At 37.5% G+C, this 22,802-nt stretch overlaps 1 protein-coding gene and 3 non-coding genes across 4 annotated transcripts; all 4 read left to right on the top strand.

Moving 5' to 3' along the window:
• The first annotated feature begins 5,437 nt into the window (after positions 1 to 5,437).
• On the top strand, positions 5,438 to 11,773 carry LOC131935130 (protocadherin gamma-A12-like). Its single transcript, XM_059291481.1, has 3 exons — positions 5,438 to 8,377; positions 10,841 to 10,940; positions 11,306 to 11,773. The coding sequence occupies exons 1-3, from the start codon at positions 5,516 to 5,518 to the stop codon at positions 11,728 to 11,730; spliced, it is 3,387 nt and encodes a 1,128-aa protein (XP_059147464.1). The 5' UTR covers positions 5,438 to 5,515; the 3' UTR covers positions 11,731 to 11,773.
• Positions 11,774 to 15,844: 4,071 nt separating this feature from the next.
• On the top strand, positions 15,845 to 15,927 carry Trnal-uaa (transfer RNA leucine (anticodon UAA)). The gene has a single exon. It is a non-coding gene; the product is annotated as a tRNA-Leu (tRNA).
• A 284-nt stretch (positions 15,928 to 16,211) lies between these two features.
• On the top strand, positions 16,212 to 16,294 carry Trnal-uaa (transfer RNA leucine (anticodon UAA)). The gene has a single exon. It is a non-coding gene; the product is annotated as a tRNA-Leu (tRNA).
• A 505-nt stretch (positions 16,295 to 16,799) lies between these two features.
• Positions 16,800 to 16,882, top strand: Trnal-uaa (transfer RNA leucine (anticodon UAA)). Its single transcript has one exon. It is a non-coding gene; the product is annotated as a tRNA-Leu (tRNA).
• The last annotated feature ends 5,920 nt before the right edge of the window (positions 16,883 to 22,802 follow it).

A 22,802-nucleotide genomic window follows, 5' to 3' on the forward strand; every position in this document is an offset into this window, starting at 1 on the left:
TTGATTATATACTTTACGAAAGAATACGTAGATAACGAAAGTCATAGCTTGAGTAAAGTATGTATCCGAAAAAAATACTGAATACAATGAAATGTGAGGCACCTATAGCCTCACACACAAAAGGACAGAGCCGGTCATATAGAATGTGACACTTAACTCTTAAGCGATCACCGGATAATAAATACAATAGTCATTACCAACACAATGCGGAATTGATACCATATAGTACGATTTTTTTGGGAGGAATTTTTAAAAAAAATGTTTTTTTGTTATCTGAAGAATGTAGCTAAGTTTGGTCGGGTACGTAATTTGAAAAAAAAAAAAGTATAACGCGTTATATGACTAAAGTCCCAGAAATGCCTTGACTAACATCAGCCAGGGATTCTGTTAGTGTTGACTGTCGAGACGTATTTTAAAGATGTAGGGTGAAGTCTGTGATGGGGTTTAAAATGAGACTAATGGGGCAGCATTCAGGGATTTTTCCAATTTTTAGGTGCAGTATTTAACCAACAACTCGAAAGTCTCGAGTGCGAATCCGGGTTCAATTCCATGAGTCCACCCAGCTCTGATAAGTACGTAACTCATGTTAGGGAAAGTAAAAGACTGTGTATAGTGCTGAACCACACTATCTATGGGGGGGGGGGGGGCACTTGAAATTTTCGGGGGGGGGGTGGGCGGACACTGTTAAAATTATATATTTTCTATATAAATTTCATTTCGTTCGAGGGGGGGGGGTGGTAGACCCCGAAAAGATGCATGCAAGAAACTCTGAACTCTACTTCACCTGTCCCATCTATCCAAAGCACCACCATAACTAAAACAATAAATATCAGATAAGACGTTTGATAGTTGAACCAGAATGCCAAAAAAATTAAAGCGTGTAACATATAATTAGCTCGATTAAATAATTGTTTGTATGAATATTAGTTGTGTACCCAAAACCTGATGCTGAAATTAAGGAGGCTTAGTCGCTGCTTCAAATAGTAGATCGGTTTCCATTAGCAGTAAAAAAAAACAATAAAAAGAAAAATATCCCAAATCCTTAGCTACAAGCCCTTCAACCACTCACAGTTCCACGCACACAGCACGCTCGTAATAGCAGACACACATACACACACACTTTATCAAGTGCGTCACCAGCAGTGGAAGGTGATGGATCACATGATGAACGATAGCAGCATTGATTGGTTGCTGTCGTCACTAGACGTTGGATGTGTCCCCCTTTGTGCCGGCCAGTTGATGTACCATACCGTATGGAGCACATCGTCATAAAACCGATACCATCACTAATGAAACCACTTCACTACGCAGGGTGTGAAAAAATCACATTCAGATCGTTTTATAGATCGAGATCACTTCAATAAAAAAAAATCTGTGCTTTCCTTTTTCTTTTAAACACACACACACACACTCTCTCTCTCTCTCTTTCTCTCTCTCTCTCTCTCTCACACACACACACACACACACATAAACTTTGTTGCTGGTAATTTTTTAAAAATTGTTGTTGTTTTGTCAAGTGTAGAATTTTTTTTTTTTAATTGGAAATACGTCGAATTTTATTAAAGTAATTATTTTACAAAACTATATGAACCATGAATTTTAATATATTTTTTTTTAAATAACCAAAAATTCAATTCAAAACTTGTAAATATTTTGTAGGTAAAGTTATAGAATTGTATGTAATGTTGATTACATTTTTTTGGAATCTCTCTCTCTCTCTCTCTCTCTCTCTCTCTCCCCCCCCACCCCGGTTTTAAAAATTGACGTCATATATCAGTCACAACAAAAGAATGTTCTCGATGTCCGCTTGTTGAAACACGATCCACCATAACAAACAGCCAGCTCACAATCAACACCCCCTCCCCCCACACCCCCACACCTCCGTTCTCTGACAACGATAGACAGACGAACCAAATATTTCCCGTTTGAAACGTTACTCATGTCGATAGCGATACGCCATTTTTTACCCCCTTCCCCTATACAACACCAACAGCGATTAATAAAAAAAATGTTCGCGTACCGACTCTCCCCCTTGTGACAGTGTGACAGTATACGCGTAGTGGCTCTCCTTGTGGTGACGTCAGTGACAGTGACATATGACTGGACATGGCATACAGGTACAAAGCTAAGAGAGAATATTTTTTTTATCTACAGTAAAAACAAAACAACTTTAATGTAATTGGTGCGCATTTTTTATACATGAAGTAATTACTTGTAAAAACAACGATAATGCAAAGGTTGAATTTTTTTTTATATAGATGAAGTAATTACCTGGAATTTTTTAAAGATGTTTTTGTGTTTTGTTTTGCCTCATGCACTGTATAATAGGGAAAATTGGTTTTCTTATTTTGTGGTTTGTTTGTAATACGATGTGTGTTTGTTTAGGAATAACAAAGTTCTATTGGAAGGAAATAGAACAACATTTCATCTAGGACATACTTAAGTAATGGCGGGGTTTAGTTTAATATGTGTGATTAGTGGATAGGGAAGGGGGTGGGGGTTGATGAATGGCCCCTGTTTCATGTGGGTTGTAGAATAACACCCAAAGATTGATTCATTTATAATTGGTTGTTTCGTTTATGTTTAGATTTCTTGATAAGAAATTGCTTTAAAGTATAGGTTTATGTTTGTTTTTTCTTCAAAGCGAGACTTAAACAGCGGATAAAAGTTATCGACATCTATGGAAATATAAAAAAAATGTCAAATTTTTGCGTTAAAAAATTCCACATTTTATTCAGCATCTAGGCCAAATATTCCGAAATAGTTTTTTTCTTCTTTCCCCACATGCGTTCGCGCCTGGTAATTAAATTCTTCATTCCAGGTCTTCAAAATTCAATATAATTTTCATTTTCTTTTCCTGGAATCCTTATTGGATCTAGTTCCTTCAGGGAATTCCCTAAACGATGATATTCCTTCTGCCACGGGCTCTATTTTTTAACATTTTTTTTTCTGCTTCCTCGGAGAGAAGTTAAAAAGTTTTAATATGAAATTTTGACATTTGTTAAGGCTATTTATTCTGTAGTGTGCTATAGTTGACACAATTTCTTTAAAAAAAAAACAAGATTGATCTAGATCTGGTTCTTGTTAAAACGGAAGTATTTACATTAGGCCTTTTCCTGCATTTTCACTGTTAGAATCAAGAATAGGGGTTAGTTCTTCTAATACCAAGATTAAGCTCATGACAAACTTTAGGGTCAGAACTATGGCTTAGCTAGATTTATTAGCTAAAAACGTAGCAGCCATACATATATTGATACTGTAACAAGAAGGTTAATTATGATTTTTCTTCAATCGTCACATTCACTCTAAGCTAGGCTAAACCTATTTAGTACATTTTATTTCACACTTGACTATACTTATATTTATTTCATATCACCACCAACTCCACAAAGCAACAAGAAAATTGCCCCCTCCCCAACCTAAAACTTCAATTTAAAACCCAGAATGCATCGCGACAGAACCCAATGTGCACGGCCATGACATTGACAACGGCCATTTTTGACAGCGCGCGACTCTGTCTTCACTCCTATCTGCATCACGGGACGGTAATTAAAAAAATCGGGGTTTCCCGAGCGATGCTGCGCGCTCCTCAAGGGATACAACTGCTGCTGTGGCTTTCATTACCTCCCTTTGTTTCTTTTTTCCTTCCCCTTTATTTCTCCTTTAGCAGTTGTCTTGTCTTGTCCCTTGTATTGCATTCATTTAAAGAAAGTTAACTGAATAATTAAAACGCAGTGAAATGAGATGACATGCATTATGGATTTTTTTTTTGGGGGGGGACACTTTTTCTTTTTAAAACTAAAGGGTCATTCATACAAATGGAAAAATTAAGCATTCATTTATTGCTAAAGTTAAATTTTCAGCATTTGTTAGTATTAATGTTTTGTTGGAAAATATTCGTGTTTCGTGTTCTAATTGTCATTGTTGTAGCATTTGGTCGAGTGCTTTGTTAAATATTTTATGCGGATAATACCTGACTCCTCATTGATATCAAATACTTGGTTACCAGAACAATGTGCAATCGGAAAACGGCGGCAACGAAAAACCGCGCAACGGAAAACTGCGCCAACAGAAACATGTGCAAAACCTAATAATACTAATACGCTTAAATTTTGTCATATTTCGTAGAAATATTCTTTACTATGCTACACTGTGCATGTAGTCATTCTTTTTTAATGTCTATAAATGTTTGATTTTAAGAAAACAAAAAATGCTTTTGCGCATTTTTTTTTGGTGCGCAGTTTTTCGTTGCGCATCTTTCCGGCCACCAAAAAAATGTTAGGACCCATTTATCTAAATTAATTTTGTTTATGAGTTTTCTCGCTTTCAAAAATAAAACAATTGCTTTAACGCTTATAAAAATAACTAACATATTTCTTGTATAGGATCTCGGTTTTATTTTAAGAACTATTGCAGATTAATTTATTGTTAATTACTTTGTTTTGTTTATTTTTTTCTAGGTCTCATGGAATGCTCTGGAAAACTAACAGTTAAATGAGCTAAGCAGTTCATGGACATTGCAAATCACAAGTATAAAAAAAACAGTTATTTATTTAAAGAAATAAGTTCGTTGCTACGCAAACAACGTCTTTTAAACTGCTAGGACTGTATATCAATTCAAAACTGTCAAGAGGTTCTTTAAAAACAGCCATTCAGCGGTATTCGCGAGACAAACAAGGCTATTCAAGAACAAAACTAATCCTTTATAATTCTACAAATCTAGTTTTGTCTAACGTAAACAAAGGGAGGCGAGTACACAAGGGAGACAAGTTGTTGAATGAATCAACATTAATCGCCCCACTACGCTCTTATCATACTATACTATCTTTGCCGTGTAAGCTTGATAAAAGATTTTTAAAAAATTCAACTTCCACATAGTTTCTCCAAGATACGAAACAATTTAGGAAAAAAATCAAAAGATTAAAACAGTTGAGTTTAAAAAAAAACAACTGGTTTAAGTTTTTAATCCATTCAAGTTTGTAAACAAAGAGATTTGGAAAAGATATTAGCCAATCGCCTGTTACGTCTAGGAGTAAAGTGTTCCCGTGTGTAAACAGTCGACCAGAGGTCAGCTCATCTATACCGGATTACGTCCCATCTTAAGTGAGGCAACTCGTGTTTTACGTTGTACGGCTTCAGCGGATTAGGCCGAGGATTAAGCCAGGGGCGCGAACTCGGAAGTGTAGGAATTTGCGCCATCTGGTGGCGGAGTGAGGCGGTGTAGGCGAGATCACCCTACCTAGCGCCGAGTTTACTCAGCGCGCTAAAGGGAGGAGCTTAAATTAAGCTGAGGAGATCCGCGTTAAAGTTTGGAGATTTTAACAGTATAAGTTGTGGAGCGAGCGAACTAGGCTTCAGTTTGTGTTGAAAGTACTGTAGGAGTTGGATATTTCTTGACTGGGTGATATATTTTAAAGACAGTTTATAAAACAAATAACAAGGATTGTTAAAACTGAACATGTTATTGTAAGTGTTTTATATTTCACTTAACTTTTTTTTTCTTTACTGCTCTACAATGGCAAATTTGGAAATTGTTCTGTTATTAATTTCCGGATTTTCTACTCTGATTTTTTCACTGGCACCGGATGCTAAATTTGAAATTCAAGAAGAGCTACCCGTCGGGACTTTGGTGGGTCACGTGACAGAGTTACCTAATCTATTTCCGGAATTGTCAGAACGAGACAGGAAACAGCTCCAGTACGGGATCTTGAACCAGGCCAGCGCTCCCGGGTCGCTGTTCAACATCAGCCGGACGGGTGGGGCTATTTACGTTGCCAAGAGAATCGACCGCGAGGCTTTATGTCTGGCACTAGCAGACTGCACGCTGACCATCAACATCCTGGCGTCATCACAATTCCCATCACAGTTCGATTCTAAGCTAATATCTGTCGTCTTCACCATCCTCGACATAAACGATAACTCTCCCAGTTTTGAAAGGGAGAGCATCGTTCTTCAAGTCTCAGAAAGGAACTCAATCGACACCGTGGTTAAAATCACCGGCGCGAACGATAAAGATTACCTCCCCGAGTTCAAGGTCAAAGGTTACACGTTGAACAGCTTTCAGGACGTGTTTCAACTCACGGCGACCAAGACTTTAGACGGCAGCTCGGAGATTGACCTCAAGCTGAAGCAGTCGCTTGACCGCGAGATGAAGTCAAGATACGACTTCACCATCACGGCCTACGACGGGGGCTCCCCGCCCCTCTCCTCCATCCTCGCCGTCACCATCGAGGTCACCGACGTCAACGACAACGAGCCGGTGTTCACCAACAGCTCGTACAACGTCACGCTCGACGGGAAAATCCCGCTGGGCACCGTCATCGTGCGCGTGTCGGCCACCGACGCCGACGACGGCAACAACGCTCTGGTGACCTACGACTTCAGCAGCGTTCAGAAATCCCAACTTGAAACCACATTTCACATCGACCCTACCAACGGGAACATATCCCTGATTGGTCCGTTAAAATCGGGAATTACCGATTTCATCGTCGAAGCTCAGGACAACGGCACCCCGCGCTTGAAAACTCAAACGGTCGTCCGCGTCAACGTCATCAACACCGGAAACACGCCCCCGAGAGTTACCATAACAACCGTGGGCGCAAACTCGGACCAGAATGTCGTGTCGGTGTTGGAGCCCGGCGGCCGTGGACTTTTTGTCGCGTTCGTCGCCGTGGAAGACGACAAAATCGACAATGTTGTTTGCGACATCAGTAACGAGGTTTTCAAGATGGAGCCGGTGCCGAACAAAGGGTACAAGATAGTTCTACAGGGAACCGTCGACAGGGAGACTAGGGATTCCTACAACCTGACCGTCGTCTGCAACGACCGTGGCGACCCCCCTCTTCAAGCCTCGGCCAATTTCACCGTTAAAATCGAAGACGCCAACGACAACGCTCCGGAATTCACCCAGAAAAGGTACTCAAGGACAATCAAAGAAGGTAAAAAAAATAGCGACTTCGTTCTTCAAGTTTCGGCTATTGATAAAGACGCCGGAAACAACGCAGTGATCTCGTATAGTATCGACTCTGATTACAAACAATACTTCGATATCGATTCTAAGTCTGGTATCTTAAAAGCTGTTGGTGATTTAGATAGAGAATCGACACCCGTTTTGAGATTCAACGTATACGCAACAGACAAAGGTGTCCCTCCTTTGGAAAGCTCGTCCGAAATCGTCATCATTTTGGAGGATGTCAACGACAATGCCCCACAGTTTGATGAAAAAGTTTTCCGATTTCAAACTCCAGAAGAGGTCGGTGGTACCAGAATAATCGCCAGTCTTCGTGCGACCGATCCTGACGAAGGGGTAAACAGCCAGCTGGAGTATTTTTTCACCGGATCCCTCGACGGTGCGGATGGAGCGTTCACCGTTTTACAAAATGGTTCGATTATGTGCTCGGTTAAGCTAAACCGCGAAGAAAGGGTTAACTACTCCTTCTCGGTTATGGTACGCGATAAAGGCAATCCTCCTTTGATGTCAACTGCGAATGTTGTCATTGAAGTTACGGACATAAACGACAATACACCTATCATTTTGTTCCCGAAGACACAAAACCACACAGTTCTAATCTCAAACATACCAGAAAGTGGAGTCATCCTCAGCCGCATTATTGCGTACGACGACGACGCCGATGAAAACGGAACGCTGAGGTTCTCCGTGACGTCCGGCAACGACGACCGAGCTTTCCAGATCTCGGAGACGACGGGTGAGTTCAAGATCGCCGACGCTTCCAGGCTGAAGAACAATAAACACTACGACGTCGGGTTGACCGTTTCTGACCGCGGTACACCCCCGCGGTCGAACACGACTTTTTTGAAAATCGACGTCCAGTATGACAACTACACCAAAGAGCTGGTCAAAAACGAACAGCAGAAACAGGAGGATTACATCATCATCGTCGCTGTCGTCGCCGCGGTGACCGTTATCTTCTCCACGCTCATCATCGTCGCGATTTGCGTCGTTTTTCAAAAAGACCGAAGCGGGCGTCGAAAACCGAGCCCCAAAGGTTCCTTCCACAACCTCCACGCGCCGGAAACGCTAACCGATGAAGAAAAAGTTCCAGCTAGTAGTTTGGAAATTGTTTCGGCACCAGGGCAACATCAGCATTACACGATGAACAACCTCTCCTCCCCTCCCAGTGGCAACACCCGATCACAAGAAGAAAACGGATCCTTTTTTCAAGTGAAGCCGTCACATCCGGAATCGTTCCAGAACCCCAGAGGCAAGGCGGTGAGTTTCAGCCTGGGGGAGGCGGACGTGAAGTCGGCGTCGCGTCACGTTTCTCCGAGAGACGAAGCCCCCCTGTTCTCCACCTTCGGGGCCCCCCGCCCCGGGGACGGGGATATGTACCACCAGCGGTCATCTTCGAAGCGACAGGTCAGTGGTGTGAAGTATTCTCCGGTCAACACTCACATGCATGTAGGTACCATCCATCCCAGCATGCCCGTTTGTGTTGGCTTTAATAACTGCTTGACATGTGTTTAGTTTTTTTTTGCTACGTCTTGCTAAACCTAACACACAAATAAATCTAACCTTTAATATTTCCGCTCCTACTATTACATAACTATATTTTCACTAACTATTTACCCCCCCCCCCCACCCTTACAAATATAGTGTTTCCAAAACTATGATTTTCAAAGACACGATTTTAAAAAAGTAAAAACAATAATTGAAAAAATCGCATTCAGCTACAATTAAGTACCCGGCATTTAAAAAAGAAACCTGCTTTCAGTAATGTTACAACTTTAACAGAATCGAACATTTTTAAAAATCAAATCTATTGTGTGCTTACCCTTTATTTAGCTTTAACCAATCTAACAGCGTATGCAGCTTGTTGTATTTAATTCTCAGTTGCTCTGTGTCACATTTCTGTCTTGTTGAATAAAAAGCTAACCCATTTTGCTTAGAAACCTACATACTAAAAGCTAACTATATAATTTAAAAAAAAAAATCGAAATTCGGTGTTAAAAAATTTAACAACTTCTAAAATGGTTAATTTCCAGATGTGTTGGTATTTTGTACTCGCGATCCTAATTGATTGAGATAATTAGATTACTCTTTTAAAAAGCAAAAGTCTGTTCAAGATTTATAGTTTAACAGCGTTATGCATTAAAACTTCTTACAACAGATGATAAAAAAATGCCGGGGTGGGTGAGGGGGGGGGGGGGGGGGGTTTACAGTAACAAGTTAGCATAGTTTTAGTTAAGTTGAATTTAAATCACAAATTAGATACACTAGGTACATTCTTAAACAATCTCTCTATAATATAATAAGTTTATTCGTTTTTTTTAAACCCACACAAAAGGAAAAAGTACCTCTAATGACTAAATATTAAATGTACTTTGTACATTCAATTAAATAGTAGGTTTTTCTTCGATACTAAAGACTACCTAACTGTGTTGTATTGAAGCAAACTAGCTTTAATTGTCAGCAATCCCCTAAACGGTCGGGTTACCTCCCCTAAACGGTCAGGTTACCTGTCGTGTAAGCGCTAACCCTCACCTGGCTATATAGAGTTACCTATGCAAAGGCCAGTCCCAAATTTGAAAGAAGGTGTTATATTTACCCTCTTCTGCCTTCTGAAGTCACGGCCTCGTCAAACTCGCGTTCTATTTTTGTATGTCAAGTTCATTTAAAAAAAAAAAAACAAACTTTTCTTATTTTTATATGATGTCAAATTTAGTTTTAAAATACATTTTTTGGTAAATTTTTAAACGTTTCATAATTTATTATGATAGAATTGATGTGGTGTCAATTAAATTTAAAAAAAAAATCGGCTTAACTTGTAATAATTTTAAATGAAATATTATGTACAATATTTCTTTGTTTTGAATATTCTCTGGATAAATAACTATAATCGAAAACATTAACATTAAAAGACTGAACTATTTAGTTTTCATAATAGATTTTTAACTGGATTTTACTGTGTTTTCCAATGTTGGAGCAATTGACATCCATTTAATTTTGAGTCTATGCATATTCTTATTTATTTAGCTAAATGAACTTTAAAAAAAAAAAAAAAAAAAAAAAAAAAATCCACACCCCAATGAATACGCCCGTCATAATTTTCAATAGTGTTGGCTTAGGGGGAGGGTGTCGATAATCTTTTGTTCTAGTAAAATTTAAAAAAAATATATTTAGATTTGATATTTCACAATGTAGTCGCCACAAAAAAATAAAAGGCCCAAAATCTGCGTTGCTTTCCATCCATATCAAAGTTTCAAGTTCCTTAATCCTATCTAAGGAGATAGCCTCCCCTTGACCTAAACTTACCTAGCTACTTATTCCTGACCTTGTTACATTTCGCACCGGTCCCAATCCCGCATATCTGCACGTTCTGCCATTTCACGCGTTATTTAAATCTCGCGTGAAGACGGTAACAGTGACTTGTCTCCCCTGAACTCAAAACTTTTATTTTTCGACAACAAAATTAAAATGTTTTACATTATTGCAAAGGTCACTTGAACACCCTTTGTAAACTTTTCTTTGGTTTAGCATAGGCGCGAAAAGAAAGGCTGATTTTAAGAGAGTGTTACCCTTTTATTTGTAAAATTTCATCAGTTTTTACTCCTTATTGCATTAAACTTCATCATAACTTTTTACGTGTTTACTTAAATAGAAAAAAAAACAACGAATAAATTTTTTTTTACTAACACCTTAAGACTACCAGACAAATTTGCTTCATTTCACGTCATCCTCATTTAGCATGCTTTTATGTGTTAAAAGTGCTTTTATGTACAGCTTTTCACAACGTAAATAATTATGATTTAACTAATTAGTTTAACAACATATTATGTCAGATGCTCAAATTTCTAATAAAACTTTTTTTTTGCTTTATAGAGTGATGACGTCACTAGTGACACTTCCGCTGACACGACCACCAGTGACAGTGGGCGTGGCAACAGCGTCGATGACGTCAACTTTGAACAAATTATGCAAGGTAATTTCCGTCAGCCATTTTTTCTTAGATACAATTTTGTTACTCACTTTAATTAAATTTATAAAATTTAATTTCAATGCACATGTTCTGAATTTAATAATTCACAAAATTTTTTAAAAATGATTTAGAATAGTATTATGACAATATACTTTAAAAGAAAAAAAAGTAGTTATATACAAGCTTATATAGTACTTGGCTCTTTAAATTGTAATATTGCAAGAATTGAATGTCTTATTACTGATGTGAAACTACCTAATCGTTAAAATACATTTTTCTTGATGTTTTATGATCTCAGAATTTTCTCAAGTTATGTGTGTGATGTTTTCTTTAACGTATTGTAAAGATTTAATAATTCCTAATTCCAGGTGAACTGTCACCACCCCTCAACTCTCGCCGTAGGAGCGACGACGCACAACAGCCACCACGGAAGCATGTTATTCCAGAAAACCCCGGGAGGGCGTCATACCACGTGAGGTTCTCCCAGCACCCCGGGAAGCCATTCCCCCCAGACATCCCGCCCAAGCAGAAGTTAACCCCCAGCTACGAGGGCGCCCGGCCGTTTTCCCGCCCCAACATTTCCGAGTACACGGAACAACATCCGTTTCCGGGTAACAAAGGCCTGCCCGCCATCTCCCACTCCAGTAACAAGCTCAGCACCTTCCTGACGCCGCGTCAGTTGTCTGTGACGTCGATGGACGACGACGCATCTACGACGACTTCCGGAAGCTACGTCATCAACCCGGATGAGGTCAGAATGGACACGTTTATCGGTGCTGACGTCATTGTATAATCATCTACATTATGCAAAACATAAAAGTCGTTCAAAATCACCCCCACCCCCCTCCCTTACCCACACCTCATCAAAACTTTCCCATAACTTATGATTCCTTTTTTATATATACTAATCAAGCTAACTTTATGCAATCCAACTTTTTCATGGAAAGATGTCTCACTTTTAATTTTTTTAACTGACTACTATTTTACAAGACTAAGGCAACATTTCAATTTTTATACAGTGCCTTCAAATGAATAATTCTTATCCGATTAATTCTAACATGAAAGGCAGCCATTCTCAAACGATATGACCAATATGAACGGTGGGTCTTCTTATAAATCAATACATTGTTTAAAAGTTACCTTGTTGGGGGCCTATGTCATAAGCTACATTACCAAAGAAAACTCTCGTTAATGCGACGTTACATTTAGCTGTAAACGCTATAAAAATCTGGTTTCAATTTTATGTACAATTTAACTATACATTCGTTTAATTTAAGACAAATATAAGTAAAATGAGGATGTTAATTCAGTTGTGAAAACCACATAATGGGATACTATTTTTAGACTCCCCAGATTTAGCAGTGAAATTTGGTTTTATATTTTCGTTGCTTGTACTAAAAATCTGGATATGATGGTAAAAAGACTATGTGTTCATGTATTATGCGACCAAACCACTTACGATATTAATGTATATATATAATTGTATAGTAATGATATTGCTTGTATGTAAAGAGGACTCTTTTATTTATTTTATCTTTACATCTTATGACTTTCAATACCCCAAAACTTGACACTGACAGTAAATTGATGTGGTTGCTTACTGTAAAATATGTTTTTTTGGCTGTTATTTTTATGTTGAAAATTGTTATTGATCGTCTCATGCATTTTGTTTTTAATTTTTTTATGCTGTTCCCCATTCCCACCCCACACTCTTGCCCCCTGATCACCCCTATCTCTCCCCACTCCCGCCCCACACCCACACACTTTTACCCCACTCCTACCCACTCTCACTCCACTCACAACCTACACACTCCCCACTACCACCACTCACCTTTTATGCAAATGTATTGTTTAATAATTTTTTTTGTTTTACTTACTACCTACCCCGAGAACTAATTTATTTTTTGTTTATGTAAACAATTGGTGAGCTGAGATCATTATGTGTAATGAGGAATGTAAGGTTTCTGTGTTTGTGGTGTAAACAATTTGTGATTGCTCGAATGTGGTACAATTGTTATAATGATATGTTAGTTCAATGATTGATGTTATGATAGTTTAATCATTAATGGAGTGATTGTTCAATAATTAATTATATGATTGTTCAATGATTGATACTTGATGAAATAAGAGTTTAGTATTAAATGATATGAAATGATTAGCTACTTGATAATAGTATGATGTGTAAAATCGGTGATTTGAAAGTTAAAGATAGTTTGAAGATTGTTAATGTAAAAACTCTACCATCAGCGAGAGTGTATTTTTTTGCTGTGAGTTTTGTGTGCTTTCAGTACTAGGAACATAAAACTAATAGGAAAATAAAAAGCTTATGACAGTCACAGTCTACTATAGTAGCCTATTGTGGACTTGAATTGTCGCCCCTGTTTTCTCCTGTGTATATATTTAAAGGTGCTGTCTTTCGATTTCGTTACTTCTCCTGAAAATATGTACACTGAGGAAACTCCTGGGGTAGACACCCCCTCCCCACCCTCCACCTTGATACTTCACATTATTATCGCCATTTTCATCTTGCATAATACCTGCGCACTTGCGAATAACAAGGCCCTGTCTTCACTGGGTTAGTCTGATGTATTAAATTATTTGTATTGATTTGTACATATGTAAGTTTTTATTTTGTATTTTTTTATTTCGCGCAGTGAATTTTGAATGTATTTAAATGCTTTTTTAAAATAATAATTTGACTATTTTAATTTTTATGAATTAAAATTTGATACTAAATGAATTGCTCTAGATTTTTGTTTACTTAATTGTTGATTTTTTGTTGTTGTGGGGTTCTCTAATATATATATATATATATATATATATATATATATATATATATATATATATATATATATATATATATATATATATATATATATATATATATATATATATATATATGGCAAGGTGCGGTAGAGAGCACGACTGTTAACCCGAAAAGTTTCAAGTTCGAATCCAGGTTCAAGTAGATCGTCCCTGAGTCCACACAGCTCTGATGGGTGCCTAACTCACGTTAGGGAAAGCAAAGTCAGCTGGGTATAGTGTTGACCACATTATCCCTTCATGAGCCGAGGGAATTGAAACATGAACTCTACTTCACCTGCCCCATCTGTGTTGTTACACGAACGGGAAAAGATGATGATATATAATACAATGTTACCACACTGACCCTTGACCTTTCAATACACCAACATTCGCTCCATCAGCAGTGTCACATCTCAACGATATCGTGCCCTATCAAGGACGAGCCATAATTATTACATCACACTTTCTAATCAAACACTCTGTATAAGTGCGGATGATACTGAGGTTAAATTGCAATCAGGGGCTACAACCCACACAAGTATCTACACTGATACCCTCCCCTAATCGGAGCTCTTCTTTAACAATGTGATATCGGAAATGGGAATCCCCGTATGTTAATTACGGTTCTAAAACGGTTGAATCTGCTCAGAATAAATCATCTTTAACGTCAGTGTTTAAAACAGACTGTTTAAATGTTAAATACAATATGTGTATAACTAGCCATCGGTACCCGTTACACGGGCTATTCTGGTGACTTTTAGCTCTCTTCTCTTTACAAAAGGCTACCCGGTTTTTCTATTAGATATTTATCTCCAGGTAGCGGCATTTAAAACTGTCCGGAGGAGGTTGTGTGCGTGGGGTGGGGGGGGGGGGGTAGCCTTCTTTCGAATTTTGAGTAATTTCCGTTGACCGGAAGTAGTACTTTACGCTATTTCCGATTTCTCAAAAAAAAAACGCATATGCATTTATACAAATATTAGGGGAGATCACTCCCGCTTTATTTTTTTCTATTTCTCAACGCCAGATGTTTTTAGTTTTTTTTTCTTTTCTTGCTCCTTGTGTATTCCATGCTTGTCTTGAGAACCCCTGCAATTGGTCAATGTCCATCCGGTGACCAGCGTATCTCGGGTAAACAAAGGCTTGGACAGCGATAGCTTATGATACCCCAGCGGTGGTGGCAGCCTCTCGACCCTTGACCCCCGGGCTCGCCGTGACGTAGCCCGCCAAGTGTTGATGAAGAGAGATAGGGAGATAGCGTGGAGAGATAGGGAGATAACGTGGAGATGGTGTCCTGTGGTCATCTGGTCAACTGCTGGATTACTGCCATAGCCGGCAACCCAGGGACTTGTCACGTGTGTCCTGCGTCTATTTTTAGTGTAGGCTATCGATAGATTTTGTACTAAGAATATAAAGGACTAAGTTAATTTATACACGATAGGCCCTATGATATTTTCCTGACTTAAATTAAGTCTTACATAGAATATATAGCACAAAATTAATGTGTACATTCCCCCAGGCGTAGCGAGGTCGGGTGTTACCCGGTGCGGCACTTAATTGTGTCACCCCTTCCCGGGGACAAACTTTCAAGTTTTCAATTTGCACCCCCCCCCTCAAACTTTCGATTTGAACCCCCCCCCCCCTCAAACTTTCGCTTTGCACCCCCCCCCCTCAAGTTTTTCTCTATATATTTTGTTATTTTTTGCCTTGGTGTCACTCCCCTAAATGGTGTCACTCGGTGCGGTCCGCACCCCCCGCCTCCCCCCCCCCCTCGCTACGCCCCTGCATTTTCCTAACTTAAATTAAGTCTTACATAGAATATATAGCACTAAGTTAACGTGTACACGATAATCTGAATCTATTAAACCTGTCTAAAAATGTGGTTAAATGGCCTTTAGGAAACTGATTGTTGAGCAACACATGAATTTACTAGGCCTTTACTGCGATATCTAAATCAATCTAATGAAATAAATTTATTTTTTTAAAATGATATTTAAAAGCTTATTTTATAAATGTTTATAGGCCCCCTGTAAGTTTGTCACATTAAACTGAAACATACTAATTATGTTTATGAAAAATATCTTATTGACTTCAAAGAGTATGAAAGCACGATGGCCGAGTGGTTAAGGCGTTGGACTTAAGATCCAATGGAATTGTTTCCGCGTGGGTTCGAACCCCACTCGTGCTAATCATTATATTTTTTCTCAGGTATACTAGGCATGAATGCAGCCCTTTGCTCCCCAGGGGCAACAAAGGAATAAGTCAAGTCTATGCTATCACTTTTTAAAAATCCATTAGACTATCTGAAACAGAAAATATTCCTACAAAGAGGAAATTACAATTTGACAAAGGCGTTACCACTATAGTTAAGAAATCACAAGAATTAAGGCAATGGAGCTTTTATGATCTAATATGTACAGAGAGTGTCTCCTAAATTGCTTGAAATATATTATAGACTTCCAGGAGTATGAAAGCACGATGGCCGAGTGGTTAAGGCGTTGGACTTAAGATCCAATGGAATTATTTCCGCGTGGGTTCGAACCCCACTCGTGCTAATCTTTTTGGCTTTTTGTCACATTTAAAAATCGGGCAGACAATATAAAACAGACCTACAAGAACGAGGCTGAAAATGAAAAAAGTCCGTTACCAATAGTATATTGAGCGGAGTGCTTTTTAAACAATGTACTTAAATATTTTATTTAGAATCGGAACTTCTTTGTGGAAAGTTTTGTTTAATGCAGAGGTCGGCATGCACCGGCAACCAAACTAGTGGACAATAAACTTATATCGCAACAATGCATGAATACATTCCGATTTAACAACGGATTACAAGTTTCCTGGAAAGTAAATTAATTGTTTTAATTAACACGTGTTTATAGCTGCGTAAAATAACTAAGACGCAAAACTCATTATTAAAATTTGTGTAAAGTAATAACGTAACATGCAGGGGAAAATGTTGACCATGCCCTCCTTTAATATGCCGAGGTCAAGAAACATGAACTCTACTTCATCTGTCCAATGGATCGGTAAAACTAAAGAGGATTCGTTTAACAGCGTAACAGCACGATGGCCGAGTGGTTAAGGCGTTGGACTTAAGATCCAATGGAAATATTTCCGCGTGGGTTCAATTCCCACTCGTGCTATATAAATTTTTTTTGTTCATGGTGACAAATTATGGGCTAAGTTAGGAATTGTTGTGAGTTACACAAAGGGGAAGGCATTACGTTAGAAAAAGATATTTCGTTTATAAATTACCACCAGTTAAAGCCACCATTTATCCCCCCCCCCCCAGTATTGTGAGTTGTATTATTTGACACTAGTGTAAAACACATACGCGAAAGCTACATGCGAAGAATTTTTTGGGTAAAAAAAAATAAGCCAACACCTTGTTTTATTATCATGTTTGACTTTGAAAATAATTCATTTATTTCGTGATAATTTTAACGAAGAGACTTGACTACTCGGAAGAAGTTTTTCTCCCCAACGCCTCCACTTGGGGCTCTGCGGTTGTAAACACACGCATGCGCAGTACCATCGAAAACATCGCCGCGATGGAAAGTCGTAGTTTCTCTCCATTGCGCATGCGTATCTTTTTCCGGCTAGCATCGGCCTAATTTTAAACCCATATTTTGATATTTTAGCAACACAATTTCCCATCTTTTAAAAAGATACATTTCAATTTAAAAAAAAAAAGTACAACACCAGAATCTATAACCTCTCGAAGAGATACTTCATGAATCCATGGATAAAATTTATCTCTCAAACTAATCCACCTTTATGGATAACACTCCACATGCATTCTCTTAAAGCACCAACGTGAGTGATTAAAGGATTAAAGGATTACCATTATCAACATGCAGGGCATCAAGGCTCACATGGGACAATGGGATGTTCCCAGAAGGATATTCAACTTTGACAGCTATGTTTTCGCATAATCTCAAACCCCTGGGAAAAACAAACGCTTATTTAAATCAACATGGATAAAAAGACTAGGAAGCGTGTTTAATCTCAGACCCAATTGTTTCGATTGCTTGTGTAGGCGTGTTTCTAGTGGCTGTGTTTATTGTTATAAAAACATGCGATTTCAACAAGGGTCAAGATTAGATACTTCAAAAAAGTTTCTTAACTTCTTTTAAGAAATGTTATCAAAGTAAACATGGTGTTTCACGATTGACAATCATTTTGGAGTGTCTTATTCTCCGCCAGTAATTTTTTTTACGTAAATGCCCTAGCCCTAATAGGTTTAGAGCAGGGGTCTCCAAACTACGGCCCGCGGGCCGGATGCGGCCCTCGAAGTCCTCTCATCCGGCCCGCGGAGATCTTTTTGTCCACGGAAAAAAAACGTTTGTTGGTGATAGCTGAGGAACTTTGCGCAGAAAAATCAAAGACAAGCCTGGAAGAAACTGGCCCTCGAACTGAAATTTGATAGTTAATGCGGCCCTCGGACTGAAAAGTTTGGAGACCCCTGCATTAGAGTACCAAAATTTGTGTTCAGTGTTTGAAGAATATTTTTCTATAAGTAGAAATATTTTCCCATGTATCAGTGGCGTCACTAAGGCGGGTATCAACCTGTGTGGTACCCCAAGGTGTCAGCCACGCTCCTTCTCCGCCAATGAATAGTGTTTCTTTCAGATATTTTTCCGGTAGGGACTTTAAACTTTATAGGGGGAGGGGGACTTAATTTCCGAGGGGAGGTGTCGGACACTGGTTACAGTTTATATTTTCTTCAAAAAAATGTTTTTCTTATTTCATTCGGCATAATCGTTTGTAAACGAAAGTAACTTTTTTTATTCATAAATATATTTTAAGCATTTATAGTATAGTATTAATTTTATTGAATATACAATACATGATAGTATTATATCACCTGGTTAGGATAACTGGGTCGATTAAATCGGGATATGTCTAGACCCGAGGTTCCATTCCTCGACGTACTAGTTGGTAGGTGCATGTCCTCTCCGCTTTAAAATAGACTCGTTTTGTAGATGAACTTTTTTTTTAATACCTTTATTTTCAAATAGAAATATTTACATCAACATAATATACAAATGTGTGTGTGGTTAGTATTTGACATAGTTCAAAAATTAATAAAAAATTATCATTACATGAACAAAATAATGAACATTACTAAAAAAAAAAAGATCAACAATTCAAATGAAGATAATTAGAAATAAAGAAATAAAAACATGTTTTTTTTTTACCATAATAGTAATAGTCTTAAATGTTTTTACAGTTTTGTTGAGAATTTTTTTTACAATATAAACAGCGTGAGATATTAAAGGATACAGCTTAGTAGTTATTATACAAAGCATTTATTTATTTATTAATTATTCATTAGATATATTTTAAGTTTTTTTTTTTCTAGAAAAGAGTCAAATTGTAATTTACAAAAGAAATGAATTATGTATTTAAGATAGATAAATATTTTTAAAATATTTTATCAAGATTTTAACAAAACAATAAATGTTGAGTTTTAGTTTCCATTGTGTACTACGGAATATTTTGTTTTAATGAGCATATTTGCAGGTTGTTTCCTTCGATTTATCAAAAAATATAAAATGGGAAATAACTCACACAGAAATAAACTTTTTTTTTCAACATCGCAGTCAATGAAATGTAAAAACTAAAAAATTAAAATAAAACCGGATGTGTGTGTGTGTGTGTGTGATCACTTGTGCGTGTGTGTATGTCAAAAAAGTTTGATGTATTTACTCAACATGTGTTTATTTCTTACGGCTCTGAGAGAATGATTCTCTGTGTGTATTACACCAATAGATATCCTTTGGTTAGAATAGGTCTAATTATATATCCATTCATTACTTTTAAGTTCATTCAATTTGATTTTTGATTAAAATTAGAATTCAGAGCTATCAGGCTGGTAGGTGCGTGTCTAATCGCTCACATCGAAATCTCAATATTAAAGTACAATATCTTTTTTTTGGGTAGTCATAAAAATGGAATGGCATCAGAGGCGTAGCGAGGGGGGGGGGAGGCGGGGGTACATAAGTCCCCGGGCGCCGACCTTAGGGGGCGCCAAAATAGGTTGGAAAAATAAATTGAAATCCTGAAAGGGGGGGGGGGAGTGCAAATCGAAAGTTTGTTCCCCGCGCCGGGAAGGGTCGCTACGCCTCTGAATGGCACAGATTTAATTCACATATTATCTCAAAAATGGATCCGGTCGAATCGTTTACATGCAAATTAAATATTTCTGTGCATTTCGGAACTACGAATTCTCCGACATCTTACATGGGTCAGTCGACTTCTTTTAAAAATGGTTTCTCTTATCTTTCTTTTCTTTTGACATCAGAGAAAACAATTTCCCTGCTCAGAATATTATCCAAAACTCGGTATGCTGGTTCTAAGTCATTATTTTTTACAAGTAAGTTCTTGCTATTAAGCGCAAATGATTTGATGTCATTTTAAAAATATCATTTAGTTCAGATGGGGAAGGTTGAAGAATGTGACTTTAGTATTTTTTCCCCGCCTCAGACATGTAATTTTTAGCGTCAGTTGTGTGTTCGCTTTAGTATTACAGTTTTCATCATCGGCTTGTGAGGACTGATACAGATTTACAAAAGTAATATTTATTTCTTACTTGTAGCCTACTTTCATTCATTTAAGATGGTTTACTAATACATAGATCTAGTACAAAAATAAATAAAAAATAAAAAAATAAAAAACCAACCAAGATGCAAATGTGTAATTAAATGATGATTCAAGAATGTGACTTTGGTTTTTTTTTTTTTTTTTTTTTTTTTTTTTTTTTTTTTTTTTTTTTTTTTTTTTTTACATTCGGAATAACAGCCTACATTTAACTAAATATCGGTGTTTTTGTACAGATTTTTTTTTTTATGTAGACAAAAGTAAAGTATTGTCGAGTAGCTGTAAGTAAAAATGTAATAACAAATTTAACATTTGTACTTAATGAATTGATTATTTAATATATTTAAAAGGCTTATATCTAGGACATAGTCAAATTAAAAAAAAAAAGAAATATCCATTAATGGTGGTAAATTAATTTGGCAGTATTTTAGCATACATTTTTAACAAAACAAAAAATGCCGAGCTTTAGTTTTCGTTGTGTTAAATGGAAAAATTTAATTTAATGAACATAGTAACAGGTTGTTTCCTTTGAACTTTCAGAAAATATAACATGGGAAGTAACTTTGTGAGGGGTCGGCAACCTGTGGCTCGCGAGCCGCATGCGGCTCTTTGGATGTCAGTTCCTTGCACAAACAGTTATATTATTTTATTTTAAAAACTCATACAAAATATACTGTAAAGACAATAACTTTAACTTAAACAGGATAAAAACACTCATCGGAGAACAATTAGAATAGGTGAGGTAAAAAATAAATGGACAGCTGACAGCCGCTTGGGTACCAGGCCCAGCTCCACAGCCGTGCAGTGGACAGCCCCGTACCAACAATTCCATACTTGCCACAGCCCGAATGCTGACTTTTTCGAATATCATTAAATGAGGAATGTTATTGTATTCAGAATGCATTTTTCTATCAGTCCGTATGCATTAATTTGACCCGAGTGACGTAGTATTTTAGTTATTAGTTTCCCTACGGTTGAGGCAGGTACTGGACTGTGGGGTACGAGTAGGGTGGAAGATAAGCCCTGTGAGAACCGAAGTACAGAAGCGACCGATACAGTAATCAAACCGATACCCAATACAGTTCGTTGAGTTAGTCGGAGTTGATCGTGTTGAAGGCTGTCTGACTATGGGAAACAAATCCTTGACCAGTGGTTTCCGCAAAGAAAGCAAAAAATAGTTACTGGCTTCTAAAGTGGATTGGGATAGTCCTAAAGTTAGATTATTTGATTACTAATTTTAATATTTTATCATAGCAGAGCTAACTAAAACACTTTTTTTTGCGAAACATTTGTATGTTTTTATATGAATCAATATTAGTTCCTATTTAACGCTATTTATTTCAAATTAAAAACATCAAATTTATTTACCAAATCCTTATCAAATTACAAAATATTGAAAAAAAAATGTTGGTTTCGCTTTAAAAACTGGGAAACTTTGTAAATTGTAACTTTTGACTCTTCCTTCTCAAAAGGTTGCCAACACATGAACTAACACGACAATGAATCATTTTTTCAACATGTGTGCGTGCGGGTGTTAAAAAGTTTGATGTATTTACTCAACGCGTGTTAATTTCCAATGGCTCTGAGAGAATGATTCTTTGGTTAGCATAGGTATAGTATCTATAAATTAACTTTAAGTTTATTTAATGTAAGGGGTCGGCGTGGTCGAGTCGGTAAACATTCTCGAGTTCGAACCCTCGGGAAGATGAGGCTCGTTAGCTGGGGACAGCCACTCTATTAGGAGAGACAACTCCAAAATCAAACAACCGCTGTCTTGTAGTTTGTTCTTGGTTGGACAAAGGCTATGGAAGCAAATCCAAAAAGAAAAGCAGGCTGAAATCGGAGTCAAAGGCCTCAATGGCGCATAACCAGTTGACACGTATCCTTAATTGTGTTGGAGTGGGTCCCTTCCAACACTAAAATTAAGAACGAAGAAGAAGAAGATTCAATTTAAATTTTAATTAAAACATAAAGGCAATTTAAATTTTAATTAAAACATAATGGCAACTTTATTTTAGAAAAGTATAATTCCGCAGAGGAACTAAATATAGAATCCATTCCTGTATAGTATTACATCACCTGGTTAGGATAACAGGGTTGATTAAGTCGAGAGACAGTTTCACCCTAGTTTCGTATTCACGGCCTACAGGTTGGTAGTTCAATGTCCTATCACTGCGCCACACCGCTCTCTCCACATTAATATAGACTCGTTTGTAGACGAAATTTTTTTAGTATGGTCATTTATTTATACAGAAACTGACCACAATAAGTATCCTTTACAAATATATATATAGTAGTTCATGTCTAAATAATTTGTATGCTGTCAGTCTGTGACCACTAAAATAGATCCCGAAAATTGTTTTCTTTGTAAAAATGTGTTTTATCAGCTATTTGTGGCCATCATGGGCATGCTCTGGGCTAACTACTGTTAAAATTTCTATTCTTTAACACCATCAGCAA

The sequence above is a fragment of the Physella acuta genome, unplaced genomic scaffold (assembly GCF_028476545.2).
Source record: "Physella acuta isolate Inbredline_101_S28 unplaced genomic scaffold, ASM2847654v3 ptg000132l, whole genome shotgun sequence".
Lineage (NCBI taxonomy): Eukaryota > Metazoa > Mollusca > Gastropoda > Physidae > Physella > Physella acuta.